The sequence below is a fragment of the Panicum virgatum genome, chromosome 6N (assembly GCF_016808335.1).
Source record: "Panicum virgatum strain AP13 chromosome 6N, P.virgatum_v5, whole genome shotgun sequence".
In the NCBI taxonomy this organism is placed as follows: domain Eukaryota; kingdom Viridiplantae; phylum Streptophyta; class Magnoliopsida; order Poales; family Poaceae; genus Panicum; species Panicum virgatum.
Genome location: NC_053150.1, coordinates 46,775,544 through 46,793,380, shown reverse-complemented (window position 1 = coordinate 46,793,380; position 17,837 = coordinate 46,775,544). Strand labels below are relative to the sequence as shown.

At 49.3% G+C, this 17,837-nt stretch overlaps 2 protein-coding genes across 2 annotated transcripts; one reads left to right on the top strand and one right to left on the bottom strand.

The window, feature by feature from the left end:
• Positions 1 to 4,621: 4,621 nt before the first annotated feature.
• LOC120679209 lies at positions 4,622 to 6,377 on the top strand. The gene is made up of 5 exons (XM_039960747.1): positions 4,622 to 5,117; positions 5,281 to 5,389; positions 5,478 to 5,559; positions 5,744 to 5,801; positions 5,920 to 6,377. The coding sequence occupies exons 1-5, from the start codon at positions 4,767 to 4,769 to the stop codon at positions 6,064 to 6,066; spliced, it is 747 nt and encodes a 248-aa protein (XP_039816681.1). The 5' UTR covers positions 4,622 to 4,766; the 3' UTR covers positions 6,067 to 6,377.
• Positions 6,378 to 11,288: 4,911 nt separating this feature from the next.
• LOC120679022 (translation initiation factor IF-2-like) lies at positions 11,289 to 16,377 on the bottom strand. Its single transcript, XM_039960511.1, has 6 exons — positions 15,436 to 16,377; positions 14,095 to 14,209; positions 13,835 to 14,006; positions 13,549 to 13,745; positions 12,136 to 12,270; positions 11,289 to 11,796 (listed from the first exon to the last, which is right to left on the bottom strand). Exons 1-5 carry the CDS (start codon positions 16,119 to 16,121, stop codon positions 12,139 to 12,141), a joined length of 1,302 nt encoding a protein of 433 aa, XP_039816445.1. The 5' UTR covers positions 16,122 to 16,377; the 3' UTR covers positions 11,289 to 11,796; positions 12,136 to 12,138.
• Positions 16,378 to 17,837: the final 1,460 nt, after the last annotated feature.

The window sequence follows — 17,837 nt, the reverse complement described above, 5'->3', positions numbered from 1 at the left end:
CCTTTAGGGCTTACCTCACCTGGTACTTACCCCGGACTCGGGCTCGTCTGGTTTATGTTGACGCTCACCCGCAGCCACACCAGGCGAGGCCTCAGGATGGCTATGCCTGGCACCACGTGGAGGCACTAGCTGGCGCGGTAGGTCTCTTGATCATATTTGCATATATATATATATATATTCATATTCATAAGATAATTCATGTATTTCTAACTGTTCCTTTACTGAATGGATGCAGTTTCGCCTTTGCAACATGATGGAGACGGACTGCTCGACTTACCTGACGAGGGTACGTGCCGGATCCCTAATGACCCAGTTTGAGCAGACAGAGGCATGGTCGAGGCAGCGTGACTAGTTGCGTTAGGTAGTAGACAACTTGGGAAGGCGTGTGCAGTACGAAGACAGCCACAGGTCGTCCCAGGCCTCATCGTCGTTCCCGTGTCCGTCGACCATGCACGGGCCGACGTCACAGTTCTTCCCAAGTGCAGGTAATGTACATATCTCTTTAAAATTAAATCAAGTGTTCCTACATATTTACTAATATCACAAACATGATACGATCCAGCTACTGCGTTCGGCCATACTAGAATGTTTAGAGGGACAACACCAGTTGGCGGACCGTATCCAGGGATGGTACCGGGGCCACAGATACCGGCCTACACAGGTTAGTTTATGTTTCATATTTCGGTTTCTACATGTCATGACGAAAGACACGAGCGTATGCTAACATCCGCATTTTATGCGTAGGATTCTACCCCGATGCGGGCGTTGGACCTTCTTCCTCCTCCTTTCGACCAGATAACGAGGGCTTCACCTTAGACGACCTCGACAGCTTGACTCCAGAAGAGCCTACCGCGCAAGGTGACCCCGATGTCTTGGGGTATTCACAGCTAGGAGGAGCACCACTTGGGATCTCTCAGCAGCAGACACCGCAGCCACTTGCGCGTCCTGAGCGACAGGTGAGGTCTCCGGATGTTCTCACCTACTCTGAGGGCCATGTCTGTGCCCAGCAGAGGGCTAAGAGGGTCCGACGCCCTAGGGGTGGTTAGATATATCTGATGTTTGTATCTCTGATGTTTATTTGTAATGAGATAGTTGTGGACCACTTATTTGTATCCGATGTTTATGATTGTGCTAGTTTACTTGTCATTTGTTTCTATAGATACTTTTGATGTGAACTTGTTATGTTTGTGGGTCCCATAATGCTCATGAAATAAGGGAAGTTCTTGCGAATTTTTTCCGTGATTTAATGAAGGACAAGTTAGGTGCGGTAGGAGTTAACGGCCGAGATCCCGCCGACGATGATGACGACTACACGCTCGAATAGCTCAAAATAGGAACCGTAGTGTATCTAGCTGCGAGTACGAGATCACAGGTTGCCACTGCTCAGCACGGCAATCACGGGTTTCCCAAATATCGCATTCTTTGCCCAGACATACGTGACCCAATAGCTGTGCCCTTCAACCATTTCAAAAAGATGTGACAACACGGCAACCACTCCCGCTCACCTTCAAAGTAGTCTCTCTGGCGAGAACGACGGACCTGTCATTCTACAGCGCAGGTCTGTGGCGTGTAGTGGGGAAGGCGGCATCTAGGCACGATCGACCGAGCGGCAGCAATGCATCGCTGTGAGTCTGCATGCACAGAGATGCATCGAGTAGTCATTTCGAGAATCGAATCTAGCATTTTCAGTGTTAGGTCAGCTAGCCTCTTCACTGTGTTGTCATGTAGGCTTTTTAGGTGCATTTACACTCCACACTCCGGGTATCAGACCTTTGTGCTCCTATAAATACTCCGAAGTTTGTGAACTCCCAGCAGCACTTAAACACCAAAGCTCATTGTATACCCAATGTCTGGAGGTGGGTCTAGCAGAAAGAATTACTACGGTTTTGGGAAAGGAAAAGGGGGAAGAAATGGAGACCCCATAATATGAGAGGGGCCTCTTGGACCTGATTCCTTTCCGGAACCAGTGTTTGAGTTTCCGCCACAGCACAAGAGTGAATTTACCAATGAAACTCCTCTTCGACAATACGATAACCGTAGAGAACCGTGGCCAAAATGCAGACATGGTGAGGACTGCTTAGTGCAGATGTGCACCGACGGGATGGATGGTGGTCGGCGTTTCTTTAAATGTCCACACACATGGGTAATACTCGGTTGTTTCATTTCTTTATCTTCAATGAGACACCTTACATGAAATTTGTTTTGCAGTCTTCCGATGCTCCAGAAAACTATGGTTTTACTAGGTGGGTCGATCCTGCACCAATTGATTCTGTTCAGGAGTTCATCGAGTACCTCCAGATAAAGATCTTTGATCTGGAATGCAAGGTGAACCATTTTGAGGAAGTGAGAGAGGGTAATAAAGACGACGAAGATGATGATACCAGCAATGCTGCCGGTTCACAGGATGAACCATGCACTATTTCTTACTGCAACTTCCCTTGTCACAAGAAGAAGGGCCCTGCGCCTCCGGCACCACCGCCTGCACCACCTGCAATGGGTGGATACTGCGGAGAAGGCTCAACGCAGTTTGCTACGTGGGGGTACGGCTACTAGGACTACCCTAGTGCTAGTGACATGCTGCATCGTTGTGTTTGTTGTGTTTTTTTTAAAAAATTACCTAATGCATGTTAGGTTAGTCCGGAATCTGTTTACCGTAGTTTGCAACGGGTTCTGCCACGCCACTGCATGTGTGATGTGTGTTTCATTATCGTTGTATTATACTTCGATGCTCCATTACGACTAAGTACGATTCAAACTCGACATTATGTACATGTCCAGTGAATGCAAGTTAGGTACGAGACATACATACAAGCATAATACAACATTAACAATACTAAATGCGAATACATCTTAAATCGATGAACATCATATGTTATAGATCATGGCATGAAATCATCTAGGTCGTCATCCCAGTTGACAGATGGTGGTGCTGCAGGTGGTGCAACATGACTTGACGAACCTCTTGCCTTTCTCTTTGTCTCTTTTCTGATTCTAGATTCATGTAAAGGGGGAGGAGCATCATGTGTTGGAGGCCATGATTTGGGGGGCATGAAGTCATCCATGTCGTCATCCCAGTTAACACAAGTTGGAGGTTGAGGTGCTGCAGCATGACTCGACGAACCTCCGGGCATCTGTTCTTGCGCAGGCTAAGTACTATCACCCGAAGATCTTATCCACCTCCATCGTCTAGTTTACGGCATAAGTCCACCGAAGATACATACCAATTTACGGAAATTTGGTATCGTTTTGTTAATCAACTCCGTGTCCTCGGGGTAATCCTAGCATATAATTAAAAAAACAATGTTACTGTTTCATAAATATGGATTCGAAATGACGGATGAGATTACAACTGAATGAGAGTTACCTTAATGTGCATCTCATACACCTCTGGCCGCATCCATATCTTACAAGAACTTTGTAAGAATCCAATGATATTAGGATGATTCGCTAGTTCAAATACTCTCATGTATATCTTCCGACGTTCTAGCAGGTGTCCCTTTACATCTTGCGTCGTAATACCTCGAAATAATGTGAAATCTTTAAACTCTACTACTTTGACAACACCATCTCTATCGTACCATCCGCTAACGGATCCAACTTCTTACTGATAACAAGATGGGTCATGATATCAAGTATTATACTAGATTTTTCTTCGGTCCATGAAAATCCTCCACAATTGTAGGCAGCCATTGGCTTATGCTGCAATATCAATAAGGTACTTTCATAATTCTATTCTAATTCATAATTAATTTAAAAACAAGTCTGTAATAGTACTGAAATTGTAATACTAAACGAGTGTTCTAAAGCACCAAATCTAATTCAGCTAATCCGCTAATTAAATTTAATTGTTATACAATATCAATGGATTCATACGGAAGTTACTGGTAGATCACAAGTACGCAATTCGGCAGAGCTTCGCCGCTTTTCTTCTCCTCACCCCTCTCTTTTTTTCTGAATTTTTAGACTCAAATGACAAAGGGAATGGCGGCCAAGGCTTATATAGGGGGAAGGGACCCTGTCGCCCGGGGGGGCAACAGCCCCCCTTTCATTTTTTTTCGGCCATGGACCTCGTTGCAAATTTGAAGAAAAAAATTACATCTAGACCTGTCGCCCTCCCATAGGGCGACCGGGGGGTATTTTTGAAATTTTCGGACATATATTTTTGAAATTTTAATTTTTTTAAATATAAAAAAGAAAAAAGGGCCGCGCGCGGCCTGCTCAGAATCTACTTCTGTGACAGCCCCGCCGATTTTTGCTGGTGCTGCGTATAGACGCCCCCCCCCCCACCCCCCACCCTTTCCCTTTGCAAAGGACAAATGTGATTTGAAAAATGAAAGTGACAAAAAAGAGGGACAGATACAAAACTCTGACGGAACCATCTTAGAACTACATAGCTTAAACCCATTCTACAGTATCAAGCAGTAGTCTGTCCCCTAAACCTCTTACCCAAACTTAAGAAAGCGTAGGGGCACAGCTGATGCAGGCACGTTACCGATTGTAGAGCATGGACCCCAAGCCACGTTTCGGGTGAGCATCCTTCCTTACCTTGGCAACCCAGCCTTGCATCCGTGATCTTGTTACACATCGGAGCCATGTATCCTTGCAAGGCCGTTCTTCTATGGCATGCTATCCTTTCCTTGTGAGCCGAACGTTCTTCCATGGCATCGCCGGCTCGCCGGAATTCCGAACCCTACTCGGTCACGTATAAGACGTCTGCAACCCATCAATCCGTTCCACATTCAGACCTGTGATTTAACCTGAACCCCATGGACTCGACCCTGCCGCGTCTTCTTCCTCCTCTCCCGTCGCTTCACCATCAGCGCCGCCCGAGCCGTCCAAAGATCATTCCAGGAGATCACGACGGCCTCGGCGGCGGTGGCAGGGTGCCGGCGCGTGTCAGGACGACGGGCGGAGGACGACAAAACTCCGGCAAGTTCTGCGCGAAAGGGCTGTTCGGCGCAGGCGGCGGCGGCGGCCTCCGGACCGTGATGAGGATGGTGAAGCTGAACTCGACCATCCAGAACCGGAGCGTCAGGGAGCTGCTCAAGCTCGTCGGCGACGAGTGCCTCTACTTCCTCGGCAACCTCCGGTCCGTTGATGTTTCGCAGCTGGGCAAGGTAAAAACGAGATCGTACCGGCACTGATCCTCGAGTAGAAATAAGAAATCAGCACTTGATGCCAGTAAAAACTTGCACAAACACCTCCGTGCTGCATCGATTTTTTTTACCTGACATCGCTTGCTTGCAAACCCTGCGTTCTGACCCGTAACTTTCTTGGCAGGACGTGTTCCTGCTTCTCCACGCCCTGATGGTCCGGCACCACGTGTCGCTCGTGCTCAAGCCGTCGCCGGACGAAGCGGGCTTTGACCTGGGCGTCAAATGGTCTCTAGGTCTGTCTGTCGAAACAAACTTTTCGTCAGTTTGACAGTTTCAGAGCTGGACCACGAAACTGAAGCTCTGGAACCGTTTCCTCTGCAGAGTGGAAGGGGCACAAGCTGCCTTGGGACCTAGACTGCAACGTCTCCACCAAGCACGTCTACAGGGGCCTCCTGCTCGTCAGGTAACAATTCTAGCGCCTGGTTTAGCTGAAACCTTCGGTAAGTTCGTTGGCGTTTTACCGTCTACATTGCCCTGTAAAAACCATGGTTTACGTTAGGAACACATTCTTCGCCCAGGCGACAGGGACTAGGGTAGCAGAAGGATCAGGAACTGACTGAAATCGCGTTGTTTTCCTAATGTTGCAGCCAAGTTAACAAGACCTGCGTGCCACTCCTTCAGAGGATTCTTGGGATCATCCAGCAGGCAAGCATAACACACAGATAATAGATTCTGCAACAACATTACCAATAATATAGCAGCAGTGATAACAGATTGCTCGTAAAATGCTAAACAGCTAAAGATTTATCTGTCGTAACTGCAGAATTTGGACGCTGTAATTTTGACTATTGTGAACAAGGTCCTGCCTGAAGGTACCCTTGACGAGAAGAAGACCAGCACCATCATTTTCTGCGTCATCATTGGTCTAGTGGTCATGGTCCTGTTCTACGCCTTGTTCAAGAACTTGTAGGTTCAGGAGAGCAAGGCACGATTATCCACTATTGTACAGTTACCAAAACCTTCTTGTAAATCATCATCTGTTGTATTTTCGCAAGAAGAAGAAACCGCAGGAGCGTCCAGTATTTTCGCAAGAAGAAGAAACCGCAGGAGCCGTCGGCTTCAAGTTCCAGTGGCTGAGTTTGTTTATTTGTTGAGTTTGTTTAGCAAGTTGTTAGCGTGATCCACTTTGTTAGGGAGTTGTTGGGTCCTCAATGTTATAAAGGGGAGACTAAACATTATTCAGATTAAGCAAGGAATAATTATCCACATAATTTGGTTGTTCATACCCTCCTCACGGAGGGCGAGCACTCCATCCGCCTACCTCCTTGCGCTACCTTCTGCCTCCGATCTACCACAACATCTTTGGTATCAGTGTCTTGCTGATCCTGAGATTGATCCCCTGCCCACCATTCCCTTCCCTTTCACCATGAGCGACAATGTCTCCGCGGCGGACATCAAGTCCGGCATGGACAAGCTCCTCGCGGAGCTGTCTTCCATCAAGGGCGACATGTCCACGGTGAAGAACGACATGATCACCATCAAAGGCGACCAGAGCCGACTCTCGGTGGCGGTCAACCGGCTGCAGATCGACAAGTTTCCCTCATCCGGCTCCGGCAAAGGCCTGGCGGACGGCGAGGCACCATCGTCGCCACCACCACCTCAGCTGTCGGCGCCGCTGACCCACAAGCTCCGCTTTCCCAAGTACGACGGCGTCGACGACCCCCTCGGCTGGCTTCACAAGTGTGAGTAGTTTTCAGGAAACTGCACACGCCGGAGGATGAGAAGGTGCTGACGGCATCCTTCTACATGGACGGCGCGGCTGAGCAGTGGTACTATCGCCTCGAGCAGAACCGCGGCGTACCGACGTGGCCACAACTTGTGGATCTCGGCAACAAACGCTTCGGGCCGCCGGTGTGCAGCAACTCGTTCGGCGAGCTGACGCACCTCAGTCGCACGGGTACCGTCCGTGAATACGAGGACCAGTTCCTGCAACTCTTGGTGCGAGCACGTCACCGAGCGCCAACAGATCGACATCTTCACCGCCGGCCTGCGCAACCCCCTGCGCATGACGTCGAGCTGCAGCGTCCGGACTTCCTGGAGGACGCCATGGGCTTGGCTAGAGCGTTCGAGTGCCGGCTGGAGATCGACGACGACACCCTGCCGCCGGCATCGCGTCCTTCTTCCCGCGCCGCACCGCCGTCCCGTGGATCGCACCCCCCCTCCGTCAGCCTCCACGCGAACACTGCCGCCGGCGACGTCGACACTGCCTCCTGCGACTCCTCCAGCCCCCACCAAGGGCGCCCCGGCGCCAGGGACACGCTTCAAGCGTATGTCCCCAAAGGAGATGGCGCGCCGCCGTGTCGAGGGGCTTTGCTTCAACTGCCCCGAGAAGTTCACGCCCGGCCACCTCAAGCATTGCACCATGAAGGGGATCTACTTGATGGAGTTGGACGACGACTTCGTCCAGGTCGACGATGCTGACTCAGACGAGGAGCCAAAGATCTCCATGCATGCGCTCACCGGCATCCACGCCGGCGACACCATGCACCTGGTGACCAAGATCGCCGATCGTTCCCTACGCGCCCTCGTGGATTCGGGATTGACACACTCCTTCATCACCACGAGTGCGGCGTCGCATCTAGGGCTCGTCTACGAGTCTCGCACATGCCTCTCGGTGGGTGTCGCGAACGGCGATCGCGTTCCGTGCGCTAGCGTCTGTCGCGCGTTGCCCATCACCATCGGCCAAGAACGGTTCGACGTCGACCTCTACGTCCTCCCCCTCGACAACTACGACGTCGTCCTCGGCTGCTCCTGGTTGAAGACGCTCGGTCCCATCCTTTAGGACTTCAACCGCAAGTCGATGGCGTTCTGGCGAGATGGTCACCGCGTCCACTGGCGTGACGCGAGTGCGACGCCTCCAGCCCGCATGCACGCGATGGGTCAGGCCGACCTGCTGGCTCTGCTCCTGGCGGAGTTCGCGGTTGTGTTCGACGCCCCTAAACAACTGCCGCCGGCTCGTCGTCTCGACCACCGCATCCATCTACTGTAGGCCACAGCGCCCGTAGCGGTCGCCCCTACCGCTACCCGTAGTTGTTGAAGGACGAGATCGAACGTCAATGCGAGGAGATGCTGCATCTGGGCATCATCCGTCCCAGCACATCGGCGTTCTCATCGCCGGTGCTCCTCCTGCACAAGAAGGACGGGACATGGCGCTTCTGCATCGACTTTCGCGCCCTCAACTCGAAGACCGTCCGCGACATGTTCCCGATCCCCGTCGTCGATGAGTTACTAGATGAACTAAGGGGGCGTGTTTCTTCACCAAGCTTGACCTCGCCAGCGGCTACCTTCAAGTCCAGATGCACCCTGACGACATCCACAAGACGGCCTTCCGGACGCACCACGGACACTTTGAGTTCGTGTTCATGCCGTTTGGGCTGACGAACGTGCCGTCCACATTTAAGGCGTTGATGAACGAGGTGTTGCGACCCTTCTTGCACAAATCAGTACTCGTTTTCTTTGACGATATTTTGATCTAGAGCTCCTCCTACAGCGAGCATCTTCGCCTTATGCGTGCGGTGCTGCGCGAACATTCCTTGTTCCTGAAGCGCAGCAAGTGCTCCTTCGCCAAACGGAGCGTTACGTACATCGGCCACATCATCTCGGCCGACGGCGTCGCGATGGACCCGTCCAAGATCGAAGCGGTGCAGTCCTGGCCGCAATCGCGCTCCATCAAGGCGCTGCGCGGCTTCCTCGGGCTCACGGGCTACTATCGCCGTTTCATCAACGGGTATGGTGCGATCGCGGCACCGCTGACGGCGCTCCTCAAGAAGGAGGCGTTCATCTGGTCTTCCCTCGCCACGGAGGCCTTCGTCAAGCTCAAGAACGCCCTCACGACGGGTCCTGCCCTCCAGCTGCTGCACTTCACCACGGGCTTCATCGTCGAGTGTGACGCCTCCGACTCCGGGTTTGGCGCGGTCCTGCACCAAGGCGGCGGCCCCATCGCGTTCTTCAGCCGCGCGGTGGCTCCTCATCATGCCAAGCTCGTGGCGTATGAGCGGGAACTCATCGGGCTGGTCAAGGCGGTGCGCCACTGGCGTCCCTATCTATGCGCGCTCTCGTTCACCGTCGGCACGGATCACTTTGCCTTAAAGTACCTGCTGGACCAGCGCCTGTCGACTATTCCGCAGCACACATGGGTGAGCAAGCTTTTCGGCTACGACTTCACGGTGGAGTTCAAACCGGGCAAGCAGAACGTGGCGGTCGACGCCTTGTCGCGCCGCGACGAGGACAAGGAGGACATCTCGGTGCGCACCATCTCCATGCCGGAGCTTGAGCTCTTTGCGGACCTATGCCGCGAGCTCACCACCCTCCGGGACGCCATCGACAAACGCTAGGAGATCGAACGTGGCGAGGCGGGCGCGGCCTGGTCGCTGGTGGACGGTTTCATCGTGCACAATGGCCGCCTCTTCATCCCGGCTTCTTCAACGCTCTGGCCTCAGATTTTGGCGACGGCCCATGGCGCGGGCCACGAGGGAGTGCAGAAGACCCTCCATCGCCTGCGCGCCTCCTTCTACAACGCCAATGCCAACAGACTGGTGCGCGAGTTCATCTTGGGGTGCGCCACCTGTCAACGGAATAAGTCGGAACACTTGCATCCGGCAGGACTTCTGCAGCCCTTGCCCGTTCCGACGGTAGTATGGCAGGACATTGCCATGGACTTTGTCGAGGGGTTTCACGGGTGGGCGGCAAGTCCGTCGTGCTCACCGTCGTCGACCGCCTCTCCAAATATGCGCACTTCATTGCGCTGGGACACCCATACTCAGCGACATCGATGGCGCAGGCGTTCTTCGACCAGATCGTTCGCCTACACGGCATACCGTGCTCCATCGTCAGCGACCGCGACACCGTCTTCACCAGCGCGTTCTGGACGGAGCTGTTCCAGTTGGCTGGCATCAAGCTACATCTCAGCTCCGCGTTCCACCCCCAGACAGATGGCCAATCGGAGGTAACAAATCGGATCCTTGGGTCTATCTTCGTTGCCTGGCAGGAGACCGCCCTCGCAACTGGCTCCAGTGGCTGCCCTGGACTGAGTTCTGCTACAACTCGTCGTACCAGTCGGCGTTGCGGGCTACTCCGTTTGAGGTCGTCTACGGTCGTCCACCTCCTACCATGGCATCGTACCAGCCCGGCGTCGCCCGCGTCACGGCGCTAGACAAGCAGCTCGCGGAGCGCGACGTCTTCCTGGCGCAGATTCGTGAGCGCCTCCTGCACGCCCAAGACCACATGAAGCAGCACTACGACGCGGCACACCGTGACATTGCGTTCGCGCCCGGAGATTGGGCATGGCTTCGTCTTCACCACCGCACTGCCGCCGGCATCACCGACTCTTCAACAGCCAAGCTGGCTCCACGGTTCTATGGACCAGCTTGGCTCCACAGTTCTATGGACCTTATCAAGTCCTGGAACGTGTCGGCCCTGTGGCGTACCGGCTTCAGCTCCCACCCCGTGCCAAGATCCACAATGTCTTCCATGTGGTCTTCCTCAAGCAGTTCACCGGCGATGCGCCAGCTGTCGTCGTTCCTCTGCCACCCATTGTGCATGGCAGGGTGGTCCCGGCGCCATTGGCTGTCAAGATGGCCCGGATGGTATGTGGTCATTGGGAAATTTGTGTTAACTGGGTGGGATGGTCACCAGCTGATACTACTTGGGAGCAACTTGAAGAATTCAAGGCAACATATCCAGATTTTCAGCTTGAGGACAAGCTGTTTTCCAAGGAGGGTGGAAATGTTGTGGACGCTTTCACAGGCGTCCAGTATTTCCACAAGAAGAAACCGCAGGAGCCGTCGGCTTCAAGTTCCAGTGGCTGAGTTTGTTTATTTGTTAAGTTTGTTTAGCAAGTTGTTAGCGTGATCCACTTTATTAGGGAGTTGTTGGGTCCTCTATGTTATAAAGGGGAGACTAAACATTATTCAGATTAAGCAAGGAATAATTATCCACATAATTTGGTTGTTCAGAGCCTCCTCACGGAGGGCGAGCACGCCATCCGCCTACCTCCTTGCGCTACCTTCTTCTGCCTCCGATCTACCACAACATCATCACATCAAGCAGAAACAGAAACACCAATTCTGGGCATAGCCAACCATAACGCAGCAGATGTTGGATGTAAACCACTGCTCATGCACATGATGGATGTGATAAAGTATTACGAATGAATATGGGAGCAAAAGCTGAACATTCCGATAACCATCTAAACTGTATGAGTTAGGTATCACCTATAGGAACATAATATTGGAAGTACAGGTGTCTCAAGTCAAGTAAGGACTAGCACTGTAAGAGGCTTTCTGGTAGCAAACTAGAAAGCAACTTCTTACCAGAAATGCACCTACGGTAGCTGAATTTACATCAGGCAAAGTACATCAGCTCTGGCTGACCTTTTAGCTTCCCTCCGAGGCTGCTTTCTTTTAACAAACTAGAAAGTCAGATACACTACTACGTCTGACCCTTTAGCGGGCATCAGACATTCAGACTAGACTATGTAACAACTCCCATTCCTTGCTACTGTGACGAGATTACCCACCGCTTCTCACAGGTAAATCAGCTCAACAATAAGAAAGAGATAACACTTTCGCAGATTTCTGTTGTTTCATCAGTGGCTACTACCCAGGATGTTAGCCCAACTAGAGTCCAGAAGATGCTTCAACTGCAGCCAAATGTTAAACAACCACGCATTTCTCCATTAGCATATTAGACACAACCAAACTGCAGAGTGAAAGAACTGATACAATAAGCAGTCAAAGAACTTGACAAAAGAAATCTAGAAAGTGCAGAATAATCAAATTTGGTAAATCAACTTTACAGAACCAATTTGACTGCTTTCAAATAGACTCCAGTTACTATTAATATATTTAAAACAGGGCAAACCAGGATTTGAAAGCAAGCAACTGCAAGAGGATGGATGTTCTCCAGCAGCACTAGGCAGGGAAAGCCCCAATATACATACGGATGCTATTAGGGTGTAGGAGAAAGTCAAATAACTAACCAGTCAGATCTTGGTAGGTTGCTTGAAAAGATGGTCTGAAACCAACTCCGAGACACCATGAGCAGTAAGACTTTCACACCCAAAGAGTTCTTTAAGTTTCGAGTCACAGAGTATCACCGTGGGATTCTCTGGATCCTGTATAACAAAACAAGAAAACAAAACCAATTAGGCGACCAGGCTGTTTGTACTTTTGCAGACACCAGTGGTTGTACAGCGATTTCTGATCTGCTTTTTTTTAAAGAAAATAGATCACACTGAAATAAGTGCAAACGAAGAGAACCAGCAAATATGTATTATATAACAGAGACAATTCACATAGCATAGTTTATTTCCTTACAGAAAGAGTAGCCTGCCCTTATTGTAATACAAGAACTCACAGGAAGGCTTCGCCATCAATGAGTCAACCATAATGCATGTCTTCCTAGAAATGTCTAGCAGTAAGTAACAAAAGCTCTGCATCTAGATATGTAAGCAGCCCAGAACACATAATTTCAATGTTCTCGCATATCGAAACATCTCCTAGACAGCAAAATGAAAAAGGTAAACAGAATGGAGAGAAACAAATACCAAGGACAAAAGTGAGGTTCCCGGCTAGGGAGGTAGCTAATAATATAATTCACCTAGTACTTTTGTTTGGAACTTTGGATTTGTCATTCCTAAAGCTTTAGGTGGCAAAATCATTACTAGTCAATTACGTATGAAAACACTAAAGGAAAGAGAGACTTATATGGAACAAGCTTTGCTTATGCTTTACTCGTCATAGGTCAAAAGGGTAGACGATAAACCAAATTGCATACACAAGCAACCTGCACATACTAGTATGCTAAAAAAATTAATGACTTTCTTATAGAATGTGATACTACATTGAAAATTATACTAACCCCATGTGCCAGCTCTTTAACTTTAGAAATTAAAAAGCACATGGGAATACACACTCAGCAACTAGTATATAAAGACAACCATATGATCTAGTTGTTCAACTAACAACCACCATGCCACCAACCAGACCATATCTAAGTAATAGCATTCACGAAATCTACCTAATAAAAAAAACAAATATGTCAAGCAGGGTGTCCAACAGTACAGCTAACAAAAATTGTCATGAATTATAAAAGCTCTAAAGTATGACAACATCAGTCCAAAGCACAAACTATGCATTTACTAGTATTGATGCATTCACATTTTCTTCAAGGTGAGATAATAAACTAACTTTCCAAAATAACATATGTGCCCTCTTTTCTGGATGGATATTCTGGTTCTATAAAACAGAGAGAAACATTTCCATTCACCTTTCATAGTTTTCCAAAATTGGACAAAATTACTTGCAATGCCAACTAGAAGTTTAATATTGCACACGATATTTCAAAGAGGGACAGTAGCACATAACAATTCTGATAGTAATCATCCACTAACCTCAAGATTATTGCTTTTAATGTGGTCCCAAACACGCCTTAGAGCCTCAGAATGAGGCATCTCTCTTTCTCCAGTCCCAAAAAAGGTGGCGAGAGCATCAGAAACAACAAAGGAAAGCTGCTTAACATCAGTTTCAGCAGGAGAAATAGATTCACCACCCTCTGGCTTCATTTTCTTTCTCTCTCGTTTTGAATCATCTGCAGGAATTTGGACCATATGTTCAATAAACAAAATACTGGCCATGTCATGACAATTTATTTACAGTGTGGCAGGAGAAAAAACTTACTTGTAGTCTCAAGAGGGCGTATATGCTTAGATAAAAGCTTATTCATCTTGAACATGTCAGTGCTATCAGTCTCAAAAACTAATCGTAGCTCACCATTGCATATGATCTTTCTCTTATTGTTAGGATCCTGCAAGTTGTTCTTGCGAATGTATGCCCAAAGCTGCTTAACAATCTGCATTGAATAAGAACAATGTCAGGTTTTATGCCATGGTGTAAACATTTATACAAGATATTAGAAAGATGGGCCAAAAAAGATGGACCTCAGTTCTAGCCATGGCTGGTTCACCAACGATAGCTTGCAGCTCTGGAGACACACCACAGACTTTGTTTAATCCTCCGGAACCGCCTCTTCGTTTTGCTCCAACACTAGCACCGCTACATTGACACAACAAATACAGTAAGTGACCAGCAAATGGCAGCTGACAATTGAGAACAGGCGACATATCCATATCTCCTATTAACCAAGGGAGGGAAGCGCCCTTCAAGATTTATCACAAGCATTCTCACATGCAGACAGTTTGATGTTTGCTGAATTAGTAGTATGGTTTTAGTACATATAAAATGTCATAAGTTTCTTTCAAATGAATAGACATAGCAAACAAAAAGGTTCCTTTCTAGTTCCAGCTAGATACCTAAACATAGAGCCAACTGTGCAAATCCATTTGCTAAGCACAATGACAGCTACAATAAGCTTCTTTGCTTGAAGCTGGTTGCTTGAAAAGTAAACATTTTGATGGTGAGGCGAAATCCATTACTACGCTAATGAGCTCAGAGGCTTTATTTCTGCATGAATGGTTGACAAGACTACGGGAGCATTCAAAGGTTTTCACAGGTACACTAGAAGCAATTCCCTCCCCTAAGCTTGGAACCATGGACATTAAATGTCTAGTACAAGTAGACATGGCACCACAAATTTCTCAAATGAACCAATTGGAGCTCTTGAGTCTTGAATACAAGTTCCTTCCACTTCACCCCACCCCACTAATCACTCCTATCCTGAAAAATTATTTCAGTCCACCAGAAACAATCAATCCCGTATCCGTACCACGATACAGGCTCTGTGAGTGACCACAACAACAACAAAAAAATGTAAGCTTTTACAGTCAATCCCACTTCAATCCACCAAACAGATTACAGAATTTTGAAAAGGCATCTTTCTACATTTGAAGTACTAAATATAGACTAATTACAAAAATAATTACAGAATTCGTCTGTAAATCGCGAGACGAATCTAATGAGCCTAATTAATCCGTCGTTAGAGGTTTTTTACTGTAGCATTACTGTAGCAATTTAGCATCTAATTACAGCCTAATTAGGTTCATTAGATTCGCCTCGCTATTTACAGACAGCAGTCGCAATGCGTTTTTTATTTCGTCTAGATTTAAGTCTCCATGCAGGTGCCGAAATTTTTTTTTGGAATTTTGGTTTTTGCATCTAAACACGGGCCAGATTTGAAAAGGGTACAAAACTCACAGCCCCTATAGATTTTAGGAGCTTAGCTTCGCGTAGAAGCTACTCCATCTAAACGAAACCGCACGAGCACCGGACCACGAAGCTACTCCAAACCCTAATTCGAAGGGGGAAATGAGGGTAAGTGTCACCTGTCCTTCTTGGAGCCAGCTGGCGCCGCCGCTGCCGTCGCACGGGGACTCTCGCCCGGAGTGGCTGCCGCCGCGGACGCAGCCGCCGCCGCGGACGCAGCCGCCGCCGCGGCGGCCATCTGCTGCTGCTGGTGGTGGTGCTGCTGCTGTAGCTGGACGAGCCTCTGCAGCTGCGCCTGGTCGCCCTGCGGGAAGGGCTGGTGCCCGTAGCGGTACGACGCGGCGACGTCGAACGGCGAGGCAGGCGCGCCGGGGAGGTGCTGCTGGTGCTGGTACTGCTGCGAGGCGGAGAGGTAGGACTGCATCTGCTGCGGGAAGAAGTGGGGAACGGCCGGCGCGGGGGCGGGGGCGGGGGCGGAGGCAGAGGACGCCGCGGCGGCGGCGGGGGTGGAGAAGGGCAGCTGCTGCGCGGGGGCCTCGGCACGGGCGCCACCTCCGCCGCCGCCGGCCGCGGGGTCGAAGGGGTCCTTCCGCGCGGCGGCGGCGGGGTCCGGCGCTGGTGCCGCCGGGCCGAGCAGCGCGACGAGGACGCTGCGGATGAGCGGCGCCTTGGGGGAGACGTCGACGCCGAGCTGCGCCCCGAGCTGGCGCACCACGGAATCCGCCGATATCCCGGCGCCGCCCCGCGCGGCGGTCTGGCGGACGAGGGACTCCACGTAGTGGGCCAGCTCCTGGTCGGACAACATCGGGCTCGGGGACGGGGCGAGGAGGATGTGGAGGGGGCGGGACCTCTCCTATCCTCTCTCCTCTCTCTCTCTCTCTCCTCGTCGGCGGCGGCGCGGCGCCTCCACGACCTTTTGAAAATTGAAATGGGTGGGGGGACGGCCGGACGGGGGATCTCCCTCCCAGCGGAGGCGCGTTTCGGTTTCGGGGGTGGTGGGGTGGGGTTCGCGGTGGTTCAGGCGTCTTCGCCCTTGGTTTTGTGGTTTCCTCCGCTGCCTTGGCTGGGCTTGCGGTTTCCCGTCCGGATGGGGATAGACGAGGAGCGTTTTTGCGGTCGACCGCCCAAGTTTTTCTTTTGTTGACGATTGGGTACCTTGAGGACCTGTTAGAAAAAAAAACTGGGAGAGAGAAGAATATCCTTGGGAGTGGACTTTGGTGAGTGAAATGGCTACACATGGTTGTGTTTAGATTCGTAAAATAGTAGTAAAAAGAGTCACATCGGACACTGTGGTACACTGTAGCATTTTTCGTTTGTTTGTAGTAATTGTTGTCCTACCATGATCTAACTAGACTCAAAAGATTCGTTTCGTCGTGTACATCAAAACTATGCAATTAGTTTTTTATTTATCTACATTTAATACTCCATGCATGAGGTAAAAGATTTGATGTGATAGGTGAATAATGTAGTTTGGAGAGAGAAATTTTGGAAGTGAACACAGCCAGGATGGATCCCGGCTTTTTAACAGCCGAACAATAGTCTTGACCTTCGAACTTGGAATCGAGAGAGTTGACTCACTTGTTCAACCTATATGTATCTTATTGAATGATAAAGTTACTTAATAGTTGAATCTGTAAAAGTCTTGAAAATAAAGCTGTTATTTTTTAAGTTTAGAAATTCACGGTGGGGTAGAGAACGGTACCCAATAAATTTACTGGGCTAAGATAAGCTACCCGTACAAGATAAAGCACAGAAGATACTAGCGAACCTATCTGGCTACCATTGTGGATACCTCTCTCCATTTCCTCTACTATGCAAGCTCCGAAATGATTTAAATAGCTTGTGTGACATTACATGCTTAAAGTAGATTGCATTATCTGATGGACTCAAAGTCAAGAGGAGGTTGCATGATCTGCAATTAATTTCTAAAGAGAGGTACGTAGTAGAGCAGCAGAAGCAATGTAGGAAAAAAAATTCATAGTGCAGAATGTGAAGGAAAACACTGCATAAAGGATATCGTGCAAGCGTTAATGGTAAAAAAGCCAAAAAAAAACTTGCATCACGTTGCACACTAGTTAGCGGAGATTAAATTACAGTTTTATGATTTTTTATTTGAGCCACATATATACTTTTTAAAGCAAATCAGGTATAAGCCACATATAGAGTAAGATCTTCGACACTATCAAAAGATAAGGTAGGCAATAAGCAATGAGTTTTTTTTTGGAAGGGTGATATAAAATTCGGTGTATTTCTTTCGAAGCTGCAAATTTGAATAAAACATATAGACGATATCGAACATTTCAATTTTAGATGGCATATCGTCTAGTTTTCCCACGAAAGGATGCCTTCTAGCTAAGGTTAAAGACTTCGATATGGTAATTATGAAAGAGACACAGCTAAAAGGTGCACCATCGGCGATTTCTATTCTCGTGCTAGATTGCATAGCAACTCCTAATATTATCCCATTTCACATGTCATAATTATAGAACCTAGCTACGGTGCACCACCGCGGTGGTTGGCC